The sequence below is a fragment of the Rhineura floridana genome, chromosome 3, assembly GCF_030035675.1.
Source record: "Rhineura floridana isolate rRhiFlo1 chromosome 3, rRhiFlo1.hap2, whole genome shotgun sequence".
NCBI lineage: Eukaryota > Metazoa > Chordata > Lepidosauria > Squamata > Rhineuridae > Rhineura > Rhineura floridana.
The window spans coordinates 127502305-127528276 of record NC_084482.1 but is presented as its reverse complement, the minus strand read 5'-3'; the positions used below and the strand labels follow the sequence as shown (position 1 = coordinate 127528276).

At 43.6% G+C, this 25972-nt stretch overlaps 1 protein-coding gene across 2 annotated transcripts in view; it reads left to right on the top strand.

The window, feature by feature from the left end:
* Positions 1-25972, top strand: part of RASSF1 (Ras association domain family member 1) — a 57752-nt gene that overhangs the window by 13341 nt on the left and 18439 nt on the right. Inside the window, exon 2 of one of the 2 annotated variants that reach the window (XM_061617850.1) lies at positions 4853-4977. In XM_061617850.1, coding sequence (XP_061473834.1) covers positions 4853-4977 — 125 coding nt within the window. Of the gene's footprint in view, positions 1-4852; positions 4978-18290; positions 19096-25972 lie in introns of those variants that run through there. The other variant, XM_061617851.1, reaches the window with a different exon arrangement.

Genomic DNA, 25972 nt, shown 5'->3' with positions numbered 1-25972 from the left:
GGGAGCCCCAGCTGACAAGCGTCAAGGCGAGTTAAGCAGCAGGGCGAGGAGGCCAGGGCCCCCCACTCTGCCCGTCTGTTCCCTGACCTCAACTAAACCGCAGTCTCCAACCCATTGACGTAATAAACCTTAAACAAAACTATGCAGGTAAGAAGCCAGCAGGGGTGTGGGGGCTTTCCAGTGTTTTGCACCGCCTGCAGCATGTACGACTATCTGCCTGTTGGACAGAAGTCGTGGGTGTGCTCTCGGTGCAATGAGCTCCTGGCTCTCCAGGAACGACTTCATTTCCTTGAGGCCAAGGTGGCGGACCTGGAAAAGCTGAGAGAGGCAGAGAGGTGTGTGGAGGAGGCCTTCAGGGACGTTATAGCTGTGTCCCACTCCAACGATGATAGCTCTCCTGCTATCATGGAGAACGATGGTCTCGGGGAAGGAGAGCATCCAGCTGAGGAAGAGGGAAATGATCCCTTAGAAGGGACCCATTCCTTGGGGGATGAGCAGCTATCCTCTCGTGCCGAGGATATATCTCCAGGGGGTGGAGGGATCCTTGTAGTGGGTGATTCAATCATTAGGAACATAGACAGTGGGGTGTGTGATGGGCGTGTAGACCGCAAGGTGTTTTGCCTGCCTGGTGCGAAGGTTGCGGATATCGCCCGTCATTTAGATAGTTTGGTAGACAGTGCTGGGAAGGAGTCAGTGGTCGTGGTGCACGTTGGCACCAACGACATGGGGAAATGCAGCCGTGAGGTCCTGGAAGCAAAATTTAGGTTGCTAGGTAGGATGCTGAAAGCCAGGACCTCCAACGTGGCTTTCTCTGAAATGCTACCGGTTCCACGCGCAGGACCAGCTAGACAGGCCCAGCTTCGCAGTCTCAATGCGTGGATGAGACGATGGTGTCGGGTGGAAGGGTTCGGATTTGTTAGGCACTGGGGAACATTTTGGGACAAGCCGGGCCTGTACAAAAGGGACGGGCTCCACTTGAACCAGAATGGAACCAGACTGCTGGCACTTAAAATTAAAAAGGTAGCAGAGCAGCTTTTAAACTGACTGAGGGGGGAAACCCGACAGGAGCTGAGAAAGGTCCGGTTCGGAATAAACCTCCCCCCTGGGATAAAAACCAAAGAAATGATGAAATTTTAAAAGGGGTAGGCCTAGAAGTAGGCATTGTGAGAGCAGGGGCACAGGATATAAATTCAGAAGAGCAAAATTACCACAGGCCTAACCACAAGTGCCAAAGACACTTGAAGAGAGACACTGCTTACAAGTGCCTGTACGCTAATGCTAGGAGCCTCCGAACCAAGATGGGAGAACTGGAGTGCTTGGTCTTAGAGAAGAGCATTGATATAGTGAGCATAACCGAGACCTGGTGGAATGGAGAAAACCAGTGGGATACGGTTATCCCTGGATATAAACTATATCGGAAGGACAGGGAAGGACGTATTGGTGGCGGAGTCGCTCTATACGTGAAAGAAGGCATTGAATCCAGCAAGCTCGAAATCCCAAAAGAGGCAGACTCCTCCACAGAATCGTTGTGGGTGGTGATACCGTGCCCCAGGAGGGACTTAATACTGGGAACGATCTATCGTCCCCCTGATCAAAATGCTCAGGGAGACCTTGAGATGAGATATGAAATTGAGGAAGCATCCAAACTAGGAAATGTGGTAGTAATGGGTGACTTCAACTACCCGGACACAGACTGGCTGCATATGTGTTCCAGTCATGACAAAGAAGCAAAGTTTCTAGATATTCTAAATGACTATTCCCTAGATCAGTTGGCCATGGAACCGACCAGAGGGACGGCAACCCTGGACTTAATCCTCAGTGGGGACCGGGACCTGGTGCGAGATGTAAGTGTTGTTGAACCGATTGGGAGCAGTGACCACAGTACTATTAAATTAAACATACATGTAACTGGCCAATTGCCAAGAAAATCCAACACGGTCACATTTGACTTCAAAAGAGGAAACTTCACAAAAATGAGGGGATTGGTAAAAAGAAAGCTGAAAAACAAAGTCCAGAGGGTCACATCACTCGAAAATGCTTGGAAGTTGTTTAAAAACACTATATTAGAAGCTCAACTGGAGTGCATACCGCAGATCAGAAAAGGTACCGCCAGGGCCAAGAAGATGCCAGCATGGTTAACGAGCAAAGTCAAGGAAGCTCTTAGAGGCAAAAAGTCTTCCTTCAGAAAATGGAAGTCTTGTCCGAATGAAGAAAATAAAAAAGAACACAAACTCTGGCAAAAGAAATGCAAGAAGACAATAAGGGATGCTAAAAAAGAATTTGAGGAGCACATTGCTAAGAACATAAAAACCAACAACAAAAAATTCTATAAATACATTCAAAGCAGGAGACCATCTAGGGAGACAATTGGACCCTTGGATGATAAGGGAGTCAAAGGTGTACTAAAGAACGATAAGGAGATTGCAGAGAAGCTAAATGAATTCTTTGCATCTGTCTTCACAGTGGAAGATATAGGGCAGATCCCTGAACCTGAACTAACATTTGCAGGAAGGGATTCTGAGGAACTGAGACAAATAGTGGTAACGAGAGAGGAAGTTCTAAGCTTAATGGACAATATAAAAACTGACAAATCACCGGGCCCAGATGGCATCCACCCGAGAGTTCTCAAAGAACTCAAAGGTGAAATTGCTGATCTGCTAACTAAAATATGTAACTTGTCCCTCGGGTCCTCCTCCGTGCCTGAGGACTGGAAAGTGGCAAATGTAACGCCAATCTTCAAAAAGGGATCCAGAGGGGATCCCGGAAATTACAGGCCAGTTAGCTTAACTTCTGTCCCTGGAAAACTGGTAGAAAGTATTATTAAAGCTAGATTAACTAAGCACATAGAAGAACAAGCCTTGCTGAAGCAGAGCCAGCATGGCTTCTGCAAGGGAAAGTCCTGTCTCAGTAACCTGTTAGAATTCTTTGAGAGTGTCAACAAGCATATAGATAGAGGTGATCCAGTGGACACAGTGTACTTAGACTTTCAAAAAGCGTTTGACAAGGTACCTCACCAAAGGCTTCTGAGGAAGCTTAGCAGTCATGGAATAAGAGGAGAGGTCCTCTTGTGGATAAGGAATTGGTTAAGAAGCAGAAAGCAGAGAGTAGGAATAAACGGACAGTTCTCCCAATGGAGGGCTGTAGAAAGTGGAGTCCCTCAAGGATCGGTATTGGGACCTGTACTTTTCAACTTGTTCATTAATGACCTAGAATTAGGAGTGAGCAGTGAGGTGGCCAAGTTTGCTGACGACACTAAATTGTTCAGGGTTGTTAAAACAAAAAGGGATTGCGAAGAGCTCCAAAAAGACCTTTCCAAACTGAGTGAATGGGCAGAAAAATGGCAAATGCAATTCAATATAAACAAGTGTAAAATTATGCATATTGGAGCAAAAAATCTGAATTTCACATATACGCTCATGGGGTCTGAACTGGCGGTGACCGACCAGGAGAGAGACCTCGGGGTTGTAGTGGACAGCACGATGAAAATGTCGACCCAGTGTGCGGCAGCTGTGAAAAAGGCAAATTCCATGCTAGCAATAATTAGGAAAGGTATTGAAAATAAAACAGCCGATATCATAATGCCGTTGTATAAATCTATGGTGCGGCCGCATTTGGAATACTGTGTACAGTTCTGGTCGCCTCATCTCAAAAAGGATATTCTAGAGTTGGAAAAGGTTCAGAAGAGGGCAACCAGAATGATCAAGGGGATGGAGCGACTCCCTTACGAGGAAAGGTTGCAGCATTTGGGGCTTTTTAGTTTAGAGAAAAGGCGGGTCAGAGGAGACATGATAGAAGTGTATAAAATTATGCATGGCATTGAGAAAGTGGATAGAGAAAGGTTCTTCTCCCTCTCTCATAATACTAGAACTCGTGGACATTCAAAGAAGCTGAATGTTGGAAGATTCAGGACAGACAAAAGGAAGTACTTCTTTACTCAGCGCATAGTTAAACTATGGAATTTGCTCCCACAAGATGCAGTAATGGCCACCAGCTTGGATGGCTTTAAAAGAAGATTAGACAAATTCATGGAGGACAGGGCTATCAATGTCTACTAGCCATGATGGCTGTGCTGTGCCACCCTAGTCAGAGGCAGCATGCTTCTGAAAACCAGTTGCCGGAAGCCTCAGGAGGGGAGAGTGTTCTTGCACTCGGGTCCTGCTTGCGGGCTTCCCCCAGGCACCTGGTTGGCCGCTGTGAGAACAGAATGCTGGACTAGATGGGCCACTGGCCTGATCCAGCAGGCTCTTCTTATGTTCTTATGTTCTTATCTGTTCTGTCTTTCTGCCAAGAGGCTACAATGGCCATGCTGGGCAGGGAGTGGGACCTGTTAAAGCAACGCTTTAAAGCAATGAAACTAGGCCTGCATTGCATAGTAAGAACAAAAGGCAGAAGTTTAAAATAAAAATTGTAGAGATTGTGGAAATGAAATGCTAACCAGCATTCTGGTGTGATCAGTAGGTTACATAAGCTGCCTTTAGTGCTTTCTTTTGGCGGGGTGCGGAAGAAGAAAGGCAGAATAGAAATCTTGAATACTAATCTATGTTACAAGATATTTCGCTGCTTATAAAAAGCAAGCCTTTTCCTGAGTGTTAGATAAAAGAAGGTCCTGAACAGTTTGAGACCTAACTGACATATTGCTACTGAGATTCAAGTACCATTTCCTCCCACCCCCAAACCCCTTCCTGACTATTCACAGTTGCAAAATGTGCAATGACAGCTGATCTGCTCTTTTCCATACTCTGGAGATCTGACACGTGGTGCATTTCCTTTCACAGAAAAAACCTGTGGGTTCCTTTTCTGCCTGAGCTTTGTTCGCTTGCCTTATGGTCTCTCTTCCTTTTATCTTTCTTAGACTGTAAATTCATTTGTCATTACCGATGCCGTGCCCTGATCCGGCTTGACTGCAGTAGCCCCCGATACCAAGACTGTGATCAGAATGAAGGCAATGAGCAGACAGTGGAAAAAGACACCAACGTGGTAAGAAACTAGCTCTGAGTCATATACAGGACTGTAAACATGCAATGAGCTTCTTTGCACTGGAGAAAACACATCTAGAATAGCAGCAAACACTCCATTACAAGAACGTGCATGAGATGAATGTAGGTCCTTAGAAAAGATCCAAGTAGGGCCAACCCCACCATTAGGCAGGGTGAGGTGGCTACCTCACAAAGCTGATATGGGGAGTGGTGAAAGGACAGCAAACAGTATTTAATTTATTATGATTATATTTTTATTGTTGGAGAGAAGGAGAGGTGCCAGAATAACATGGCGGACTTTGGATACCATGAATCTTGACGGGGATTTGCTGCCCTGCTTCAAGCAGCAAAACATCTTGGGCTGGCCCTTGTTCCAAGGTTTAGTCCCTAGTATTTCCAGATAAGCAATCTCCAGTATCAGGGCTGGGAAACACCCATGAGAGCCAGTGCCGATCAAAGTTGAGAATAGTAGGTAGATTGGTCAGTGGTTTGACTCAGTAAGATGGCTTTTTATGTTCAAATGTAATCATGTACGAAGTGAAAATGCTGGATGTCATAGAGATTGGAACAGCTGTAACTACAAGCTATGCTTCCTTCTTTCTGTAGCAGGGGTGAGGAACTTCTTTCAGCTCAAGGGCCACATTCCCTTATACGTAACCTTCCTGGGGCTGTGCACCAGTGCTGGGCAAGGCCAATGTCAAGAGGTAGATGGGGCATTGGATGTGACTTCTACCATTCTACAGTAGGCTTTATTCCAAGAAATTCAGACAGACACACACACACCCCTCTCTTTCCAGACAAGCAAGATGCATTATCACAGCTGAAGGACACATTCCAGCCAGGCAAAAGCACTCAAGGAGAACACAGTAATGCCATTGAGGGGTGTAGCCAAGTGAGAGTCTCAAGGGCCTGGAGGGCTACATTTGGACCTTGGTCTGAGTCTCCCAACCTCAGTTCTATAATAATTTTTGCTGTTGGGACTCTTTGTTTGCCAAAGGTGGTGGGATATTGGTCTGGTGCTCCCCAATATGCATTAGGGATGGAATCCTCTCCCTTTTTTTGTTTCATTTTTAAGTGTGGCTCCCTAGTGGTCATTAACAATTGGATTCCTTTTTCCTCCTATATCTTTTTACTTTTCCGATCTGATATTTTTTGCTTTGCAGAGATATTTCAATATTATAATCAATATTTATTTATTAGTCTCCACTGATATCAGTCTTTATTCTGAACTCTGTAATTATTGCCTGTTTACATGCCTTTTCAAGTGCATTGCAGAGCAGATTAAGGCAGGTAATCAAGTCAGTGTTCCCTCCCCCCCTGCTAACAATCAACACCTCATGTTCACCTAATTACTGAAAATCAGGGGTACTTTTTGATGGTGTGGTACTAAACATGTAACCTATTACTCTTTAGGATGTATCTGCCTGTAATGAGGCAGGGAGACACTCTCTCTCTCTCTCTCTCTCTCTTTCTCTCTCTCTCTCTCTCTCTCTCTCTCTCTCTCTCTCTCACACACACACACACACACACACACACACACACACAGCACGAGCTGTGGACTTTTGATGTAGTATATAAGCAATAGTGTAGTAGTAAATTCAGAACTGCAGGGTCCCTTCATGATAGTCAAAGCCACACCCCTTTTTTTGCTGCTGGGTTGAGAATGAGACCTTGTTAATGCCTTTTCCCACAGTAACAGTTGTCCCCAGGAGCCACTGAGCATGAAAGGGGAGAGCTACTGAAAAGAGTCTTCTCAGTAGCTGACTCACCCCATTTCACTCTTATTGGCTCATGTCAGCATGAAGGGACAAAGAAGCATGTTAGAAGACTCTTCTTAGTGGCTAACATATTCCCCTTTCATGCTCATCCATAGAATGTTGGAGACATTGAGACCCTGCTCTCAAAAAAGTAAGGGGTCCAACAGCTCCTGAGACCCTGGATGACTACACCCCTCTATATAACTATATATATCTTTCCCTAACCCCCCAAAGATGTTCAGGAGCTCTCTACACTAATTACTCTAGTTCCTTTGTGAAATCAGCACTGCCATGTTTCTATTATGATACAGCCAAGGGAGTGGCTGTATACTATAGTCAGCATGGATTTTTCGCATTCTGCAATGTTAAATTGAAAATACCCCCATGCCATTCTGATGCTTCCCATAAGCTCATTTCAAAACAAAACCTTACAAACCTTACAGTCCTGAACCCAGAAACAGAAACACTTGCTTAATAAACCTCTAAATTTTCATGGTGATACACAAAACAGTCAGAGAGAATCGAGAGTTCAAAATGTAAAAAGAGAGAGAGAAAAACCAGACCCCTTTTGGACTTTTTTTCTGAAAGAGTTCTCATATCTGTTGAAATTCATTAAAAATCAGCCATGTTCACAGAGTACCTGTAATCCTATTACTGACCTTGCCCCATACTCTGACCTTCATCTTCTGTAGTTTAAAAGTTAAAAAAAAATGCCTGGCTGATTTTTAATTATGAAATTTTGGGTTGAACTGAATGATAATAAAAATTATTATTATTATTATATATTACATCTGTATACCGCCCCATAGCCGAAGCTCTCTGGGCAGTTTACAACAATTAAAAACATTAAAAATATATATACAAATACAGTAGGGCCCCACTCATACAGCGGGTTACGTTCCGGACCCCCGCTGTAAAGCAAAAACCGCTGTAAAGCGGAACCCATTGACTAACATTGACCAAAATGGCACCTGATGGCAAAAAAACACCGTAAAAGCAGAACAAGCACTGTAAGAGCGGGGCCTTTCTGCAATTGACAACCGCTGCATTAGCGGAACGCTGTAAAGCGAACCGCTGTAAAGCGGGGCCCTACTGTATACAAATTTAAAAACACATTTTTAAAAAACAATTTAAAAACACATGCTAAAATGCCTGGGAGAAGAGGAAAGTCTTGATCTGGCGCCGAAAAGATAATAGTGTTGGTGCCAGGTGCACCTCGTCAAGAACATCATTCCATAATTTGGAATAATGTCTGGCATGCTCAGTAAGAACCAACTGTCAGTGTTCTAAAAGCCAGACTCGCAGCTGCATGGCTTGGCTAATCAGGGGGCCACGCCCACACCAGACTTTGATTTCACTTGAGACAGTCATGGCTTCCCCCAAATAATCCTGGGAAGTGTAGTTTGTGAAGGGTGCTGAGAGGAGACTCCTGTTCTGCTGACAGAGCTCCAGTGGCCAGAGTGGTTTAACAGTCAGCCGCTGATTGAAGTTTTGTGTGTGAGGGGAACGGGCCTCTCCCGGCAACTCTCAGAACCCTTCACTAACTACACTTCCCCGGATTCTTTGGGAGAAGCCATGACTGTCTAAAGTGAAATAAAGGTCTGTTGTGGATGTGGCCACGGACAGTTTGGTTTAAATTTGGGTGAGAGGCTACATGTGCTTGCTATAGAATAAAAAGGTGGGGGAAACCCTGAAGAAGAATGATACTGTTCACAGTGTTTTCCTTTTGGAAAGGAAAGGGCCTTCCCTTCTGCCCAGTGCCCACCCATCCAATCTCTTCCCCTCCCTCCCCCTTCTTTGTTTTCAGCCCAATGCTTCAGTCTATCAAAGGCCCCTTGAATTTTGTTTCTATCTTCCTTGATATTAGCTCTGCCCCCCAATTTTGTATCATCTGCAAATTTGTTAAGCATGCTCTCTACCTCCTAATCCAAGTCTTTAATAAAAACGTTGAAGAGCACTGGCCCAGGACCGAGCCCTGTGGTACCCCACTCGTTACTTCCGCCCAGTTTGATAAGGAACCATTGATAAACACTCTTTGAGTACGATTCTCGAGCCAACTTTGCATCCACATGATAGTTGTTCCATCCAGCCCACATTTAGCTAGCTTGCTAATCAGAATATCATGGGGCGCTTTGTCAGATGCTTTGCTGAAGTCAAGATATATTAGGTCCACAGCATTCCCACGGTCTACAAGGGAAGTTACCCAATCAAAAAATGAGATAAGATTAGTTTGGCAGGATTTGTTCTTCATAAATCCATGTTGGCTCCTAGTAATCACTGCATTGTTTTCAAGTTGCTTACAGATTAACTGCTTTATAATCTGCTCCAGAGTTTTTCCAGGGATTGATGTTAGGCTGATTTATCAGTAGTTCCCTGGTTCCTCCTTTTTGCCCTTTTTGAAGATAGGGCCAACATTAGCTCTCCTCCGCTCATCTAGCGCTTCACCACTCCTCCATGATTTCGCAATAGGTTCTGAGAGTTCTTCAGCCAGTTCCTTCAATACTCTAGGATACAGTTTATCGGGCCCTGCTGATTTGAACTCATTCAAAATGATTAGGTATTGGTTGACCGTTTGTCTATCAATCTCAAGCTGCAATCCTGCCCCTTCTACTTCATGTTTCCAGGGAGGGTCGTAGACCCTTTTTGGGGGGAGAAGACTGAGCCAAAGTAGGAATTGAGCACTTCTGCCTTTTCTTTGTCATCTGTTATCATTTTGCCATACTCATTGAGTAGCTGTGCCACCATTTCTTTTCTCTGTCTTTTACTATGGATGTAACTTAAGAAAGCTTTTTTGTTGCTTTTAGCATCCCTCCCTAACTTCAGTTCATTCTCAGCTTTAGCCTTCCTGACGCCATCCCTGCAATTCCGTGATACCTGCCTGTACTCTTCCTTTGTGGCCTGGTCTTCTTTCCAATTCCTGTATGTGTCCTTTTTTGTTTTCAGGTCATCTCTAAGCTTTTTGTGAAGCCACATTGGCTTCTTCAGCTGTTTCCCCCCTTTTTTCCTTGTTGGAATTGCTTGCCATTGCGCTTTTAGAATTTCCTTTTTTAGGAACTCCCACCCATCTTCGACTCCTTTTCTCATTAGGGTGGCTTGCCATGGAACCGTACTTACAATTGTTCTGAGTTTATTAAAATCAGCTTTCCTGAAGTCCAGGGTGCGCATATGGCTACTGTCAGCTTTTGCTTCTGTTAAAATAGAGAATTTAAGTATGGTGTGGTCACTTTCCCCCAGAGGTCCCCCTAACTCTTCATCCACCAAATCATCTCTATTGATTAGATCAAGTCCAGGATAGCTGATCCTCTGGTTGCTTCCTCCACTTTCGATAGGAGAAAGTTATCTCCAACACAAGTCAGAAAATTCTTGGAGGGGCCGTGTTTGGCAGAGTTTGTCTCTCAACAGATATCAGGATAATTAAAGTCCCCCATTACTACTACATCATGCCTCCTTGAAACATTGGCAATTTGCTTTTCAAAATTTACATTCTCATCTTCTCCTTGATTGGGTGGTCGGTAGTAGACTCCAAGCACCACATTCCTTTTATTACTTGCCCCATTAATTTTAATCCAGATACTCTTGGTGGACCTACCAAGCTCATCTTCTTGTATTTCTGTGCAGGGATATATATTTTTAACATATGGCATGACTCCACCTCCCTTTTTATTCCTTCTGTGTTTTTTTAACAAGTTATATCCTTCAACTGCTGTATTCCAGTCCTGGGAGTCATCCCACCAAGTTTCAGTTATACCTTTCAAGTCATAATTACTCTCCTGTATTAAGAGTTCAAGTTCATCCTGCTTGTTTCCCATGCTCTGCGCATTAGTATACAGACATCGAAGACCATGTGATTTATGGCTTGGCTTACTTACTAAACTTTTCTGAGGACTGTTACTGGGCCCTATTAGAGCCAATCTCTCTGTTCCCATTACTGTGCACAAGCCTTCATCAGTCGTTACCACCAAGTTTACGTCTCCCTCCCCATTAGGATTCAGTTTAAAGCCCTCCTGATGAACTTCTCCATGCTGTGGCCAAACACATTCTTTCCAGTCCTTGTGAGATGCAACCCATCACTTGCCAGCAGTCCATCTTCCAGGAAGCGTAGCCCGTGGTCCCAGAATCCAAATCTCTCACGTCGGCACCACCTTCGTAGCCATTTATTTACACAGAGTATTTTTCTTTCCCTTTCTACTCCTCAGAAGAAGTACTGGAAGGATGGATGAAAAAACTATCTGGGCCCCAAAGCCCTTGAGTTTCCTTCCCAGAGCTTCAAAGTCTGATGTGATTTCTTCATAGCTCTGTTTGGCAGTATCATTTGTTCCCACATGGATAAGGAGAAAGGGATACCTGTCGGTGGGCTTGATGAGTGATGGCAACCCTTCCGTCACATCTCTAATCCGTCCTCCTGGTAGACAGCATCCCTGGCGAGTCCACGGATCTTCTCGGCATACTTGGGTTTCAACCCCACGCAGTAGGGAATCTCCCACTACTAGTACTTTTCTTGTTGTGGGGTGTGGTTTCATTGGCCCTGCTTGATTGAGCTTCAGCCTCTCGCTCGTTGTCACATGGGGTCTCCTGTAATTCTTTCACCACAGGCTGCCCTCCAGTCTCATCCTCGAGTGGGTGAAAGCGGTTCCATAGTTCCACTGGTGAAGGGTGTCTTCTAGCTGTTCTGCTCCTGTCACCCTTTACCTCGGAGTTTCTTCCACTTTGTTGTTCCTCTCCAAAGCAGTCTCATCTTCTGCTACCACATGCTGTTGCTCTTCCATCTCCACTTCTCTTTGCTGTTGTTCCAGCATTGTCTAAGAACTCTTCATCTTCTCTTATAGTCCTCAGTGTGGCCACCCACTGTTCTAGGCCTCTCACTTTTTCTTCCAACAGTGCCATGAGCTTGCACTTGTTGCACGTGTACAGGTCACAACCACTGGAGTATCCTTCCCGTTCATACTCTCTTCTGCCTTTTGTTTTTTTCTAACTACTTGTTTTGGAGTGGCCTGTGCTTTGTCCTGTCCTACTACAGGGTAAACTTGAGAGTCCCACTGGTATGTGGTGCGCTGTATAAGAAGAATTAGTAGTTCTTGCAGTTCTCCTCCCCCACCTCCTTCCAATCCCCTCCCCCCTGCCCCTCCGCCCTCCCCCATGGTAAGTTTTACCTACCCTAGGACTATGACCTAGGAGACCAGAGTTCAAATCCCCACACTTTGGGCCAGTCACTGCCTCTCAGCCTCAGAGGAAGGCACTGGCAACCCCCCTCTGAATACTGCTTACCATGAAAACCCTATTCATAGGGTCACCATAAGTCGGGATTGACTTGAAGGCAGTTCCCTCCTCCCTCCTATCACCTCCTTTTTGTCCCTTCCCTCCCTCTTCCTTCACCCCTCTCCCTCTCCTTCCCCCTCCCACTCCTTCTGCTCCCCTCTCCCCGCTTCTTCCTTCCCTCTACTCTCCCCTCCCCCTCCTCCTCCCCCCCATGGTCACTTTTACCTATCCTAACCATGTTTGCATGGGAGTAAATCCAATTGAACTCAATAAGCCTGCAAATGATTGAACCTGTCCTCCCCTCCTCCTCCCTTCCATCACCTCCCTTTTGCCCCTTACTTCCTCCCTCCTTCACCTCTCCCCCTCTCCTTCCAATCCCATCCTTTTCCCCTCATCCTCCTCCTTCTCCCTTCTCCCCAACCTTCCTCATTCCCTCTCCCCTCCCCTCCCCCATGGTCAGTTTTGCCTATCCTAACCATGATTGCTCAGGAGTTAGTCCCATTGATTCAATAAGCATGCAGGAGAGAGCCTTTTCAGCTGTGGCCCCCAAGCTTTGGAATACCATATCCAAAGAAGCCTGCTCTGCTCCCTCCCTGATGGTTTTCCTGAGACTTCTGAAAACCATCTTGTTCCAGAGGGCCTGGGGGAGAAACTGAAGGTAGAGCCTGACACTGATTTTAGCGTTCTATTTTAATCTTGCCTCTTTAGTCCCTTCACTACCGTCCGTCCTTCCATCTGTCCGTCTGTCCATCCATGTGTGCATGCGTTTGTGTGGTTTTATTGTATTACCAACATGTTTCGGCTTCCGCCTTCATCAGCTGCCGATTTGTGGTTTCTGAAGCGTGTGCTTAGGTCAGTTGTAGTTTTTTCCTATGTACTGGAGATGACATCCTGGTCTTTTGCATTTGATGACATAATTTATATTGCAGGACTTGCAGGTGATGTTCTGTTTGATGTAATATGTCCTGCCTGTCCTAGTGCTTGTGAAAGTAGCTGTCTCCCTGAGGTACACACAAGTGATACAGCGTTTGGAGTGACAAGGATGAGACCCAGGATTGGTGATAGGTGGCTTAAGCACAGCTCTCACTAACAGTCTGCACAAATTAGGAGGCTGGCGAAATGCTACAACAGGTGGTCTGCTGATATATGTACATATATGTGTGTGTGTGTGTGTGTATTGTATGTATTTTAATTGTATTTTAATGTTTTTGTGATCTTTATTGCGTAGAATTTTTTATGTTTTATTTTATTGTAAGCCACCCTGAGTGCCCTATTATAGGGTAGAAGGGTGGGATAGAAATATTTTAAATAATAAATAAATAAATGATCACACCTGCCTTTTCCCTCCTTCCCCTGTCCTCTTCCTTCCTCTTCCCTTCTTCCTCCTCCCCTGCCCACTCAGGCTTTCCTCCCCATGTTCAGTTTTACCTATCCTAAGCATGACTGCATGTGAGTAAATCCCACTGAACTCAATACAGTAGGGCCCTACTTTTCAGTGTTCTTCTAATACGGCGGCTTTCAATTAGAGTAAGGCCCCACTCATATGGCGCTTGTTCCGCTTTTATGATGTTTTGAGGGCGTCAGGCACCATTCTATTGAATGAGTTCTGCTTTTAGGTGGGGGTCTGAAATGTAACCCCCCATATGAGTGGGGCCCTACTGTAAACATGCAAATGATCAAACCTCCCCTCTTCCTCCCCCTCCTGCCTGGTCCCCTTCCCCTCCTCCCCTCTAGTCAGTTTCACCTATCCTAAGCATGATTGCAGGGGAGTTCCCACTGAACTCAATAAGCATGCAAATGATCAATCCATTCTCAGCAAACTTGCACAGGATCCCATTTCTTACCTCCCAGATTAAAAAGCAGAGAAATTCACTAATAGGCAAAAAACCTTGCAGTTTAAGAACGTACCTATAGCCAACAGATATTTGTATCAAACTTTAAAAAGCAGGGAAATTGGGCAGCTATAGTGAATGCACCAGGGGAGCAGGAGAACTGACCTCCTCTCTGAGATATTGTACTGCCCTACAAATCTGTCAAAATGCCAACACAATTTGGGTTGGTCTTTCACAGTTCAATCCACTTGCTGTGTAGCTTGGAAGAATTTGGTAACATGTGCTTCTGAGCATATGGTTGAGTGGTGGCAACACCTGTAATCAGCCCAAAGAACAGAAACAATATACGTGCTCTGCTGATCTTGTTTTAGCAGGGTGGAAGCAACAATATTAAAACAGTTCATATAGTTCAGATAGTCACTTTAAATATCTTTGATTTACTTTGCAGTTTTAGTGACGTTTCCTATAGGAAATTATTCTCTTTTGCTTCTGTTTCTTTGAATATATGAAGTACAGCAACACTTTGCAACACTAAACAAAAAAGCTTCAAAAACAATTGTGGAATAATGGCACTGGCTGTTCTGCAGAATAGTTTCCAGTGGACATGAGGAGTGTCTCAGTTTGTACAAGATAAAACAGTGGGAGGTGAAATATATTCTAGCAAAATTCTAGGTGTGCTCTATGCTTTTAATTGACCATGCCCACCTTTTCTTAAGTGGAGTAGTTTATGCATAGCAGGCTGAAAACATGCATCCTGGGCAGGCCAAGTTCGTTTTTTCCAATGTCATTGCTTAAGTAGCAACATATAGTAATCAGTCTGATTTTTCATCAAACTGCAGTTTCAGATTCAACTGTTAATATGCCCAAAATAGAAATAGAGCATAACCTCCAATTTCAAACACAAAAGGCTGTCTTCACCATCATATGATGTTGACCAATAAAAAGGCTTTGAAATTAATAAAAATAAATTTGTCACAGATTTCTAGGATGAATAATGAGAGAAATATAATTTTCTAGGTTAGATTCTCTGTAGAAACAATAGTAACACAGAAAAGAAGCAAAGTAAGAAGAACACCAACAAACATACAAAAAATGTAATTCTCCATGTTAGGAGATGGCAGGTGTTGCCACCACTCACCATATGTTCAGAGGCACATGTTACCAAATTCTTCCAAGCTACACAGCAAGTGGATTGGACTGTGAAAGACCAACCCAAATTGTGTTTGCATTTTGACAAATTTGTAGGGCAGTCAATATTTCAGAGAGGAGGTCAGTTCTCCTGCTCCCCTGATGCATTCACTGTAGCTGCCCAATTTCCCTGTTTTTTAAAGTTTGATAGAAATATCTGTTGGCTATAGGTACGTTCTTAAACCACAAGGTTTTTTGCCTATTAGTGAATCTTCTTCTATGTTTAGCATAGCACTAAACACATTGTAAACAATGGAAAAGGATTTTATCCTCTTGTCTGTCTGGTCTGCTTCAGAGAATCTTGTTATTGGGATATGTGGGAAGCCTCTGATATATATGTTTTCTCAACAAACGCAGCAGTTAGCTTGCATTTTCAAAACAAGCTTAGCCTTCGCAGAAGAAGGGAGGGGTTCATAAATTTCATCATAATCCAGTTCCAGTCTGTTATGGCAGTACTGTTCGCTGCAGCTGGGACAAGATGCTGCTAACATGTCCTTGGGGGCAGGGAGGACCAAAAGTGCAGGTACTTGGATATGCAAGGCCTGTCAGCCCAGCTGAGCATTCCTCATTGCCAATTAACACTTTGCCACGTGCTGGAGGAAACACTTCTGCCATGGAACCACATTGCTTAGCGACAGCATTTGTAAGCTATTCCCAAGAAAGACAGGAGCATGCAGGCATGCCCATACAAGGGAAGTTGGTGGGGGAGGAATCCCTGGTTTTGCCTCAAAGAGACATAGCTTGTATGCTCCTCCATCTTTTTGACCTCTTGCTATGCCCTTTCATGTAATTTAAGCTACCTAATACCTTAAAAGCCCTTCTGTTCAGAATCCGTAATGTTTCCATGGGGAGCTCTGAGAGCCACAGCCAGGTACAGAAGAATGGTGGAACATTCACAATACAATACAGAGAGCCACTTCAGGTTTGGGATTACATTTTTAAATGCTCTCTTGCTTAAGCCCTCCTTGTACATAGAAAACTAGCACAGCAGGGAGAGGGATGGGCATGGGCTAGATCATTTGTCCCTGATGTATTAATTTTTTTTTGCAGGAATTTGATTACAAGGAAGAGCATTAAAATTGGTATCCCCTTAGCTACAGTCTGAATGCACCCCACCCTACCACTTCAAGGCTGTAAACACACTAGTCGCCAGACCAGAGCATTTCCATTAGCCACAGCTGGAGGGGAAATGGGTTGATCTGTCAATCAGTTGCAAAATCTCTTTAAAGCTTAATTTTAAAAAATGCAATCAAGCTGCTCCCACCAGGTTTTACAGTAAAAAAGGGCAGGGTTTGTCTAGCATCATGTGCCCCCGTTTTCAGAAGTGAGAAGCGGAGACGCACTTGAACTGGCAAAATAGCGAGCGTTTTCCACCCTAAGACTCTTTTCCTGCTTCATTCTCTGAATATGTAGACCAATCAAGGCTTGGTGAATTTGGACAAGTTATTTTCCTAAGCTTCCAGTCAGGGAATGATGGCAAAGTAGGTCTGCTTCCTAGAGTAAGTATGTTGAAAGGCTGTTAGGGTATATTTATATGCTGCAGCAACAAGGTTATTAAGTACTATATTTCTTCTCTTTTCTTTTTTTACAATGCTAAATGATGAAGTTCTATAGTCTCCATACAATTGTACAGAACAAGTTAGGAAATTGGTTGTTTTCTAGTTGTCATCTGAATGCTACTGAAAATAGAAAGAGGGTTCCTTGATGCCTTGGATCCTTGCCCTATGTCTCTCATGAGCAGAAAAAAATCTATTGGATTTTAAAAGCAAGACAAGCATATTGCTGCATCTGGCAGGCTGACATGACTAACCTTCGAGAGAGAAGTATAGGATTTCTGTCTTTACTGTAGTTGTGGTTACAGAAGGGTGTGGGCCCAAGAATATGGTGGGACATAAGATTATTGTATCTTTTTTACATAATAAACCCAGATTTGGCTTGTACATTAGATTGTGAGGTAAGTTGGTTTATATTTTAATAGAGGTTCAAAGAGATGACTGAGTTTGGGGCCAGATTAGGAAGTGCTAATTATTATTCTTTAGAGTTTCATTTGCTCATCCCAAGGAACAGATACCAGTCAGAAAGTAAGCACATCAAGAGTTATTAAAAGAGAGAAAGACTGAAATTTCAAAAATGAAAGAGTATACTTTGTGTATATTATTACTGGGCAAGATAACGTGACAGATCTAATTAGCAGAGATAAGGCAAGTACCTTGTCTTAGGCTCCAAGATGCTTCTCCATTTGTAAATGCTGACTGTGTACTTTGTTTTGAACCCTGTAGCACTGGATTATTTTGTCTGGCTTAATAAAATCATAGCATTTTAAGCATTAGAAGGATCCTTGGAGATCAATTCATTGCATAGTGCAGGATCTGCATTGCAGGATGCATCTATAGCATCCCTAACCAGATTGTTATCTAGCCTCTGCTTTGAATACCTGCATTAAGAGAGCCTACTACCTCCAGGGGCAGTCTATTCCATTTCTGAACAGCTTTTATTAGGAGAAACAGCCTGCTTCCTTGCAATTTCCACCCATTCTTTCTCCTCCTGTCTTCTAGAGAAACAGATAACAACCCACTTAATCTTATAGAATTACAGAATAGTGGAGTTGGAAGGGGCCTATAGGCCATTGAGTCCAACCCCTGCTCAGTGCAGGAATACAAATTAAAGCATACCTCCTGTGTGAGGGCTCTTCGGATATTTGAAGACAACTATCTTGCCTCCCCTTAATCTTCTCTTCTCCCACCTAAATATACTGAGCTCTTTCGCCTTTTCCTTATAGGACTTGATTGTGAGACTCCTCACAGTCAGGAACACCCTTTTCTGGATATATTATTGTCAATGCCCTCTTTAAAAGGTCTTTCCCAACTTTCAAGCAGGATTTTGCTATCTGTTGCTCCAGCAGCCCTAAATAGCTACACACAAGGCAGAAATTCAACAAGTACTAGTCGTCCTAGCCTGGCGATACATGTGAAGCTTACATGTTGAATTTCTGACTGCTACACAAATGCTGAAGGCAAGAGATCCCTCTATGCTCCCCCTCAGTGTGTATGAGGAAACACAGCCAAAGAGGAAATTATTCTAGTTTTTAAAGTGAACAACCCAATTTTTAAAATGTTTCTGTGAGACCTATTTCCGACCTGAGTAAGTAAGTTTACTAATGCAGCCGTCTACCCTTGAAGGTATACTCAGAAGGAATGCATAGGGATGCAGCCGGCAACCCTTTAAGCTTTTATTGCCAATGTGGGGCGGAAGGTGAGTCAGTGCCACTAGGGCTTGCTATTCCGGGCGGACTTGAAGGGCGTGCTGAAGAGAAAGCCAGTAAGCATGACTCCACCCCGCGCGGCTAGTTTGGGGATGAAATCACTGCAGCCGCTCCCCCGAAGAGGAAACGGACGGGACGAGTAACAGCGAGGTTTTCGCCGGGAAAGAGGCCGCTCCCACATAGCCCCCTCCTCTCGCCCAATCAGGCAGGCGCGTGCGGGACTGTATACGTTTCAATCCCAACGGCTGCCAGGAGGAAGGGGGGAAAGGGGGCGTCTCCGCCTTCAAAGCCGCGAAGGTTTTTGCCACACTAGCAGCTCGCGCCTGGCAGAACTCGGAAAGCGCGCACCCCTTTCACTAGGTGGCTACCGTCCGGTGTTGTTTTAGTTACAGGAGGGGCTGCCGCATAAACGGAACCAAATAGGGAGTTGCCCTTTTAGGCATTATTTGGCATTAAGGAGCCAGTTGCTTTGTTGCCCTCCTATTAGGAGGCGGTGGAAGTAGTGGTAGGCTCTCTAACTCTGCGTTGCTTTCTTTGCATTTTTGTCTCTTGTGTGGTGATCCCGGGTCCTCTGATACGGGGCGAAGGAGATTAGGGGACTGGGGTTCTTTTGTGAAGCCGAGAGAGAGAAGTCATCCGCGCTCCTCTCTTCTCGGGCTGAGCTGGGTATGAGCGAGTGTGACGCGGCGACCACCCCGTCTTTCGAGATGACCTGGAGCAGCACCACTAGCAGCGGCTACTGTAGCCAAGAGGACTCTGACTCAGAGCTAGAGCAGTATTTCACAGCCCGAACCTCTTTCATCCGCAAGCCCCACAAGGAAAAGGTGAGACTCGAGCACCCACACTCTGCGCCTGTTGATCTCCCATGTGATTATTCTAGGCTGGTATTGTAAAATGCTCAGGCCGCTTCTATCCCACGTACGTCTACTGTGAATCCCACGCAGGATCTCCTTCGCAGCTCCCGAATCTAGTCGATTAGGGTTCGGGGGGGGGAGCAGGCATTGTATTTTTTATCAGCCCATTTTTCTCTCGTCCCTATATCAGGCTTTCCAGAAACCAAAAGCAGTTGAACTACGCTTGGTGGGGATTTCAAAACCGCGAAAGTAGCCGCCATTAATATAGCGAGTTTCTGCTTGTAACTTCCCTGGAGAACAATCCAAGGAAATGAAACCAAGCAGGAGCGAGTAAGGCCGGTGGGACAGGAGAAATGCCTTCATTTTTCCGTCTCCCTAAACTAGCTCGAAAATGGTAGGTTTGGCGTGTTTCCTCTTTAAAGCGCCAGACACCTTTTGGGGGAGGGGCGGAGAATTGGTTTGCATACAATAATATCGTATACAATGGTAGGTCGCTGGTTTATTGCTCCAGAGATTGCCAGAGGAGTGGATAGCAAGGAACAGAATTGTGCTGCGAGGTGGGGTGTTCCACATTTTGAACACTGAAGGCCTTTTGAGTAAGGAAGGATTAGATACATGTGGGAGGGGGAGAGAAGACTATTCTATATCTGCTATTACTGTTGGCTGAGCTTCACTGAGGTAGTGGTTCTCTTAAGCGTATAAGATGGGGATAACATGGGTACACAGAGATATAAATTGATGTTGCCTTTGGTGGTACTATGCAGTTTGTCGTACATGGATGAATGTATTATCATTTCTCTCTTTTTTTGACTAATAGTTTTTCCCTCCCTGTAGCATGTGTGTATGACAATAAACTGAAAAGAGGACACTTTGGGGGTTTTGCCTGACCATGCTAGTAAAATTGTTCTGCTGCTTCATGGGATATTGCCTCAGACATCATGGAAAAAAGGAAACACACTTTCTGTGGGGAGGAGAATGACCAGTAATGACAGGTGTGGGATTATGTGTTAAAAGGGTCTACATCTGGAATGCCTTAAGCCATCATGGCAGTTTAACAAACTCTTGGCACCTGGTGCTACAGTGTGATGAAAAGACAGCTGATATAACTATTGTCCATTTTCATTTTACATGGGCCAAGCCCTAGTGTGTGTATGGGTAGAAAGATCAGCCAGTTAGTTATAAATTGTTCCCTCCTCTCGGTTTGTGTGATAAGTTATGCTGGGATGACAATACCCTTGGATACATAATCAAATGAAAGTCCCAAACATTTTTCCTCTAGCTTAGGCCTAGCTTTCAGAGAGCTGCTTTCTTACTCTTTTGAGTGTTCGCATCAAAATATGTAGCATCTTGTTACACCAGTTTTAGAACATCACAACTCAGGCATGGAATCATGTAAAAAGGCCTTGACCTTGGTATGGCTGTCCATGTGGAGATATTGAAAAATATCTTATTTATCAAAGCCATGCCAGTAAGTTGTTTAAGATATTGTCCATGGTCGTCCCCAAATGGGAACCTGCTTATCTCAGTTGGCAGAGAAGAGCATTGTCTAGAGATCTAAATAAGATGCCAGTAATCCTGGAATGAATCTCTGCTGCTTCACTCAAAGCTTAGTGCAGTCACATTACCAGTGCATTTTATAGCTACTTAAAAGAATACGTTTCTCATATCTGCCAATCAGTCTCCTGAAAAATTTCTCAAATACTAGCATCTCTTTTTATTATGCTGGAGAAATATTATGCTTAGAAGAAACAATACTTAATTCCTTAAAGGTAACGCTAGCAACCTGATGCCTATATCTTCATATAAAAAGCCAGATAAGGTATAATTTTGTGATGTTGAAATGCGCTATGAACGTCTTTAGACTGGTCTCTGATAGGATGGAGTATATTCATATGACCGCTTAAAACAAAGAAGTGAACATTCTTGTTAAATTTCCTTTAGGACATTAACACTAAGAAGATATAGACTGGAACCATATGAAAAGTGGTTCTCTATTATTAGTATCAGGGAGGGGTATTACAGAAAAAGCAAATCCTTCAAAGCACTTTGTTCATGCTACCTGATGCTCCTTGCCAGTATGCCAGGAAAGAAGACAGCCTGGTTGTTATTGTGTAACCAGGAACAGCTGGCAGTGTGGCATAACACAAAATTAGGGAGTAGTCACAATGAAGCTTTTCCTTTTTGTCATTCATTTCATTGGCGATCACTCGTGGCTGAGTAAGATTGTCTTCCAAGATAAGGTCTTTAACAGTGGGTCCGTAAGTGAATGTGGATGTTCCATTTTCCATCCTTAAGTTGGGAGTAAAGTAGCTGCTTTGGAAGACTGTGATTAGGCATTCGAACAACATGGCCAGTCCAGCGAAGTTGATGTTGAAGGATCATTGTTTCAACACGGGTAGTCTTTGGTTCTTCCAAAATGCTAACATTAGTCCATCTGTCTTCCCAAGTAATTTGCAGAATTTTCCAGAGGCAGCGTTGGTGGAATCTTTCAAGAAGTTGGGAGTAGCTTTTATAAATGGTCCATGTTTCACAGGTATACAGTAAGGTCGGTAGTACAATGGCTTTGTAAATAAGCATTTTGGTCTCCCTGCGAATATTCCGATCCTCGAACACTCGGGAGAATGCAGCACTCACAGAGCTCAGACAATGTTGAATTTCTGCATCGTCAGCTTTTACAGAGAGATAGCTGCCGAGATAGGGGAAGTGGTCAATGTTCTCCAACATCACACCATTAAGCTGGATTGATGGTGCTACAGAGGGACTAGTTCGCACCTGTTGTTGAAGCACTTTGGGTTTTTTAATATTAAGTGAGAGCCCAAGCTTTTGAAATTTTCGTTGATGTTTTCAACAGCATCTAATGTTGGTGCATAAGCACTTACAATAGTTGCCTGCTGGTTTTTGGGAGAGTTGAGAGTCGTTCATTAATGCCAATAGGAACTTCTGACAAGAGCTTCACAAGATTATTTTTAATAGCAAAGCCAACTCCATGTATTTGTCATTCTTGTTCAGGCAGTCCTTTCCAGAAGAAGGTATAACCTTTTTCTTTTTCTCTTTTTGTATTTCCATATTAGAAAATGCTTGACCTGTTGAATTTCTGCCTGCCAACCAGCTGTTAAAGGCACAATAACCCTGTTTTTCCCAATGTCAACCCTAAACCAAAGCTTAGGCTGCCAGCCTCTACTCACTTACCTGGAAGTAAGCCCCATTAAACAGACTTCTGAATAGAAATACAGTAGGGCCCCACTCATACAGCGGGTTACGTTCTGGACCCCTGCTGTAAAGCGGAACGCATTGACTAACATTGACCAAAATGGCGCCCGATGGGCAAAAAATGCCGTAAAAGCAGAACAAGCGCCGTAGGAGCAGGGCCTTTCTGCAATTGACAACCGCTGTATTAGTGGAATGCTGTAAAGCGAAGCGCTGTAAAGTGGGGCCCTACTGTATATGCTATCAGTTAATTATACAGAGAATTCTTAATTCTCCTGCAAAACAGGAGACATGCCTAGGTTTCTTTGCAATATGTTCACATTTGCCTTTTGGAGGCAGGGAGATTCTTAAACATTCATCCATGCCTATTGTGTAGTAGAATTGGCAGAAAATTTCTTAACCATTTTAATCTTTTAATCCGTATTTTAAATTTTTGTCGTATTGTGTTTTTGTAGTGTTTTTGTTGTTTGTTTGTATATGTTTTTATGATTTTTATTATGATATATTGTATTTTATCTTGTTTGTTCACCGCCCTGAGAGCTATTCTGCTAAGGGCGGTATATAAATTGAAATAATAAATAAATAATAAATAAACTTCTAGGTGCTACATGATCTTAGGCAAACCCAGCACAGGAAAGATGCATCCTGGTTAGTAGAAAAAAAGGGCTAAATATGGAGATTCCAAGTACTTAAAAAAGGGAGGGAGGGGAACAGAAACAGGAAAAGTGGACTAAAAGGGAGGGGAAACAGCATCTCTTCAGGACCCCAGGGATTGCTATTGCCTGCTGTCCAAACAAGTCATTTATCAATTGCAGCTCTGATTTTACACATTGGCTAATAACACTGACAGCCAGGAGCAGCCAAGCTGGCTAATTTCACAGAAATCACTTAGAAAGGTACTTGCATGTTTTGCTTCATACCTTTCCTTCCAGGAAGGCTAGAAACTTAACTTTTTAAAACAAAAGCAAAAACTCGGGTTCTGGGCTACCTGCTGGGGGTGTCACCAAAGGCCTTTGTATGTGTCATGGCACCCACAGGTGACAGGTTGGCTACCCCTGATGTTGAGTCAGCACGCCTCTTTGGGGAAGCATGTTTGATTGGGAGATGTTAGTCATCTGTGATTATGATAAATCAGGGTTGAAATACAGCCCCTTTGCATCATATGAGGAGAAGGATAGGAGGAAGAAAAGAATGGAATGGGGGTGGAAGTTGGCAGATCATCAGAGATGCATCCATTAATGTCCAGAACTAACAGCTACTCAGACCTGAAGGCAACTATGAACCCATTAATCCTGTACGTGTTCAGCACGATGTGATTTACAAGGCATAAAATGTACTGAAACATTTTCATCATCATCATCATCATCATTTTATTTGTACGCTGCCTTTCCACATAAAATTGTGCTCAAGGCGGCTTACAGCAAGGGGAACAAAAATACATCTCAAAAACAATTGCAAAAACAATTTCCTAATAACAAAAAATAATAAAACAGTGACATAACAAATATAATAAGCACTCTCTTGGCCTTTGTTTGAAGTTTCGTATTGCAAAATTCCTGAAGTCCAGAAGAGATGTGTGCATCTTTTCTGACCAGCATAGGATACAGGAGATAAATCTGGAATCCCTGCAATGAGCCCACAAAGTGCAGTTTGACAGAGGAAAGGAATATACAACTGGAGGTGTTCTTTAACCAGGGATTGTCGCTAGTACACAGTTAATCTTTTGCTAAGATCCAGCAACCTTAAATTTCCCAAATACGTAAACAGCTCTCTTGCCCCAGCCACACCAGATCAAATGAAAGAGTAAACTGAAATTTTCCTTGCTCCCAACTAGTCAGCTTGCTGTCTACTGATGACTTATGCTATGTCTATATCCACATTCTCCTGGGCACCAGGATATGCCTCAGTTCATTTATATATGTGGGTGGAGGGGAGGCTCTACTGTGGAGTGAGACAAATAGGAAGTGGCATATTGACTGTAACTTGCCTTGTGAGACATTTGATTCTGGGAGTCTGTGTTGCCCACAGTGAGGGGGGGGAAGGATCTAGTGAAATGCTTGTCTTTCTAGATAACCTTTGATATGATCCAGCAGGACTGCTCTTCTGCTGCTTCTTATTTCAGTAAGAATGAAGCTCCATTTTTCCTTGCTGAATACTTTAGGGTCAAAGGGGTGCAGAACCCTGGAATTGTCATGGGTTGTACATAGCTAGCACTTTTTATGGCATTATGTTCCATCAGCATAATAGCCTTTCTTTCCTTCTGATCCTTAAAAACCCCTTAACCAATAGAAGACTTTTTCTTTCTTTTTTTACTTGATGTTTGGTCTTTTTTTCTGGGTACCTGCTTATCCTGTCCACATGTGTACTGTGTCACTGAGTGCTATAAGCACAGGCTGTCTTTATTGTTGTTTTGCAGAATAGCCACATATATACCACAAAACTGCTCTAGGCAAAAGTGCAGCAAAAACAAAACAACCCTAGCCTGAGCAATGCAGCAAAGGTTTCTTATTGCATTGAAATCCAGCCGCTATCCAGAGCTAACATTTCTGGTGTGATTGGGTAGGGACTTTTTTGAGAGAGAGAGCCCTCAGGGAATTTGGTAGTAATACTATGCCCCTTATCAGCAAAGAATGTCACAACCAAGCACTCCTGCATCACTCATGCTGAGAGATTTACTTCCTGCTAAGTAACTTCCGAGGGTATCTGTTGATATGAGAGCATTTCTGAGGTCCGAACTGATCATAAAGATTGCATAGCTTGCCTTTATTCATAGGGTAATCTATTCAGCTGCTTCAGCGTATGGCACAATCAAGCCCATGATGAGTTACTGTCTTTCTAAATAATGTGTTTTAGAAGGACTCTTATCTTAATTGGAAGTATGCAGGTGGTGAAGAAATCTTACCTAATGTGTCTTAATAACAAAGTGCAATAGGAAAATTTCCAGTGTTCAGCTACATTTTAGATACCAAAAAAGGTTGAGAAAAATCCCTGGATGCTTGACTGCCCAGGGTCCTATGAATACAAACAAACTTTTCATAGTCAGTTTCAGGTTAGCCTCACAAACAGTTGTTGGCTACAGATTTTAAATTAATTCAAGTTATGGCTTTTATTTCAGCATTGCTAATCACTCAGTTCTGACATTTGTAGAGGAAGTTTTTGGAGAAGCTTTATTTATTTATTATTTGATTTATATCCTGCCCTTCCTCCCAGCAGGAGCCCAGGGTGGCATGAGTGTGTTTTTGAAAAAACAATTGCAATTGCAGATTATACAAATACTGTAGCCCAATTTCTTTTTCTACAAAAGATGTAGTAGATTTAGTCTACTAAATCACAAAGGGCCTCCCCAGGGAGAGCATTCCAAAGATAGAATACTATAGCTAAGAAGACCCTCTGTTTGGTTACCGGCTACTGCCTCATGCCTTCACTTCAGAGAGCAGGGCACCCAGATAATGGCCTCTGACAGTGACCTCAGAACATGGACAAGGTCTTACGTAAAATAAGGTGGCCCTTCAGGTATCACAGGTCCCAAACCATATAGTACTTTAAAAGTAAGCTCTGGGATTTTGAATTGTGCTCAGAAATAGGCCAGTCACTAATGTGGCTGTTTCAAAATTTCCCTGAGCCAGTCCCAGTTAGTAGC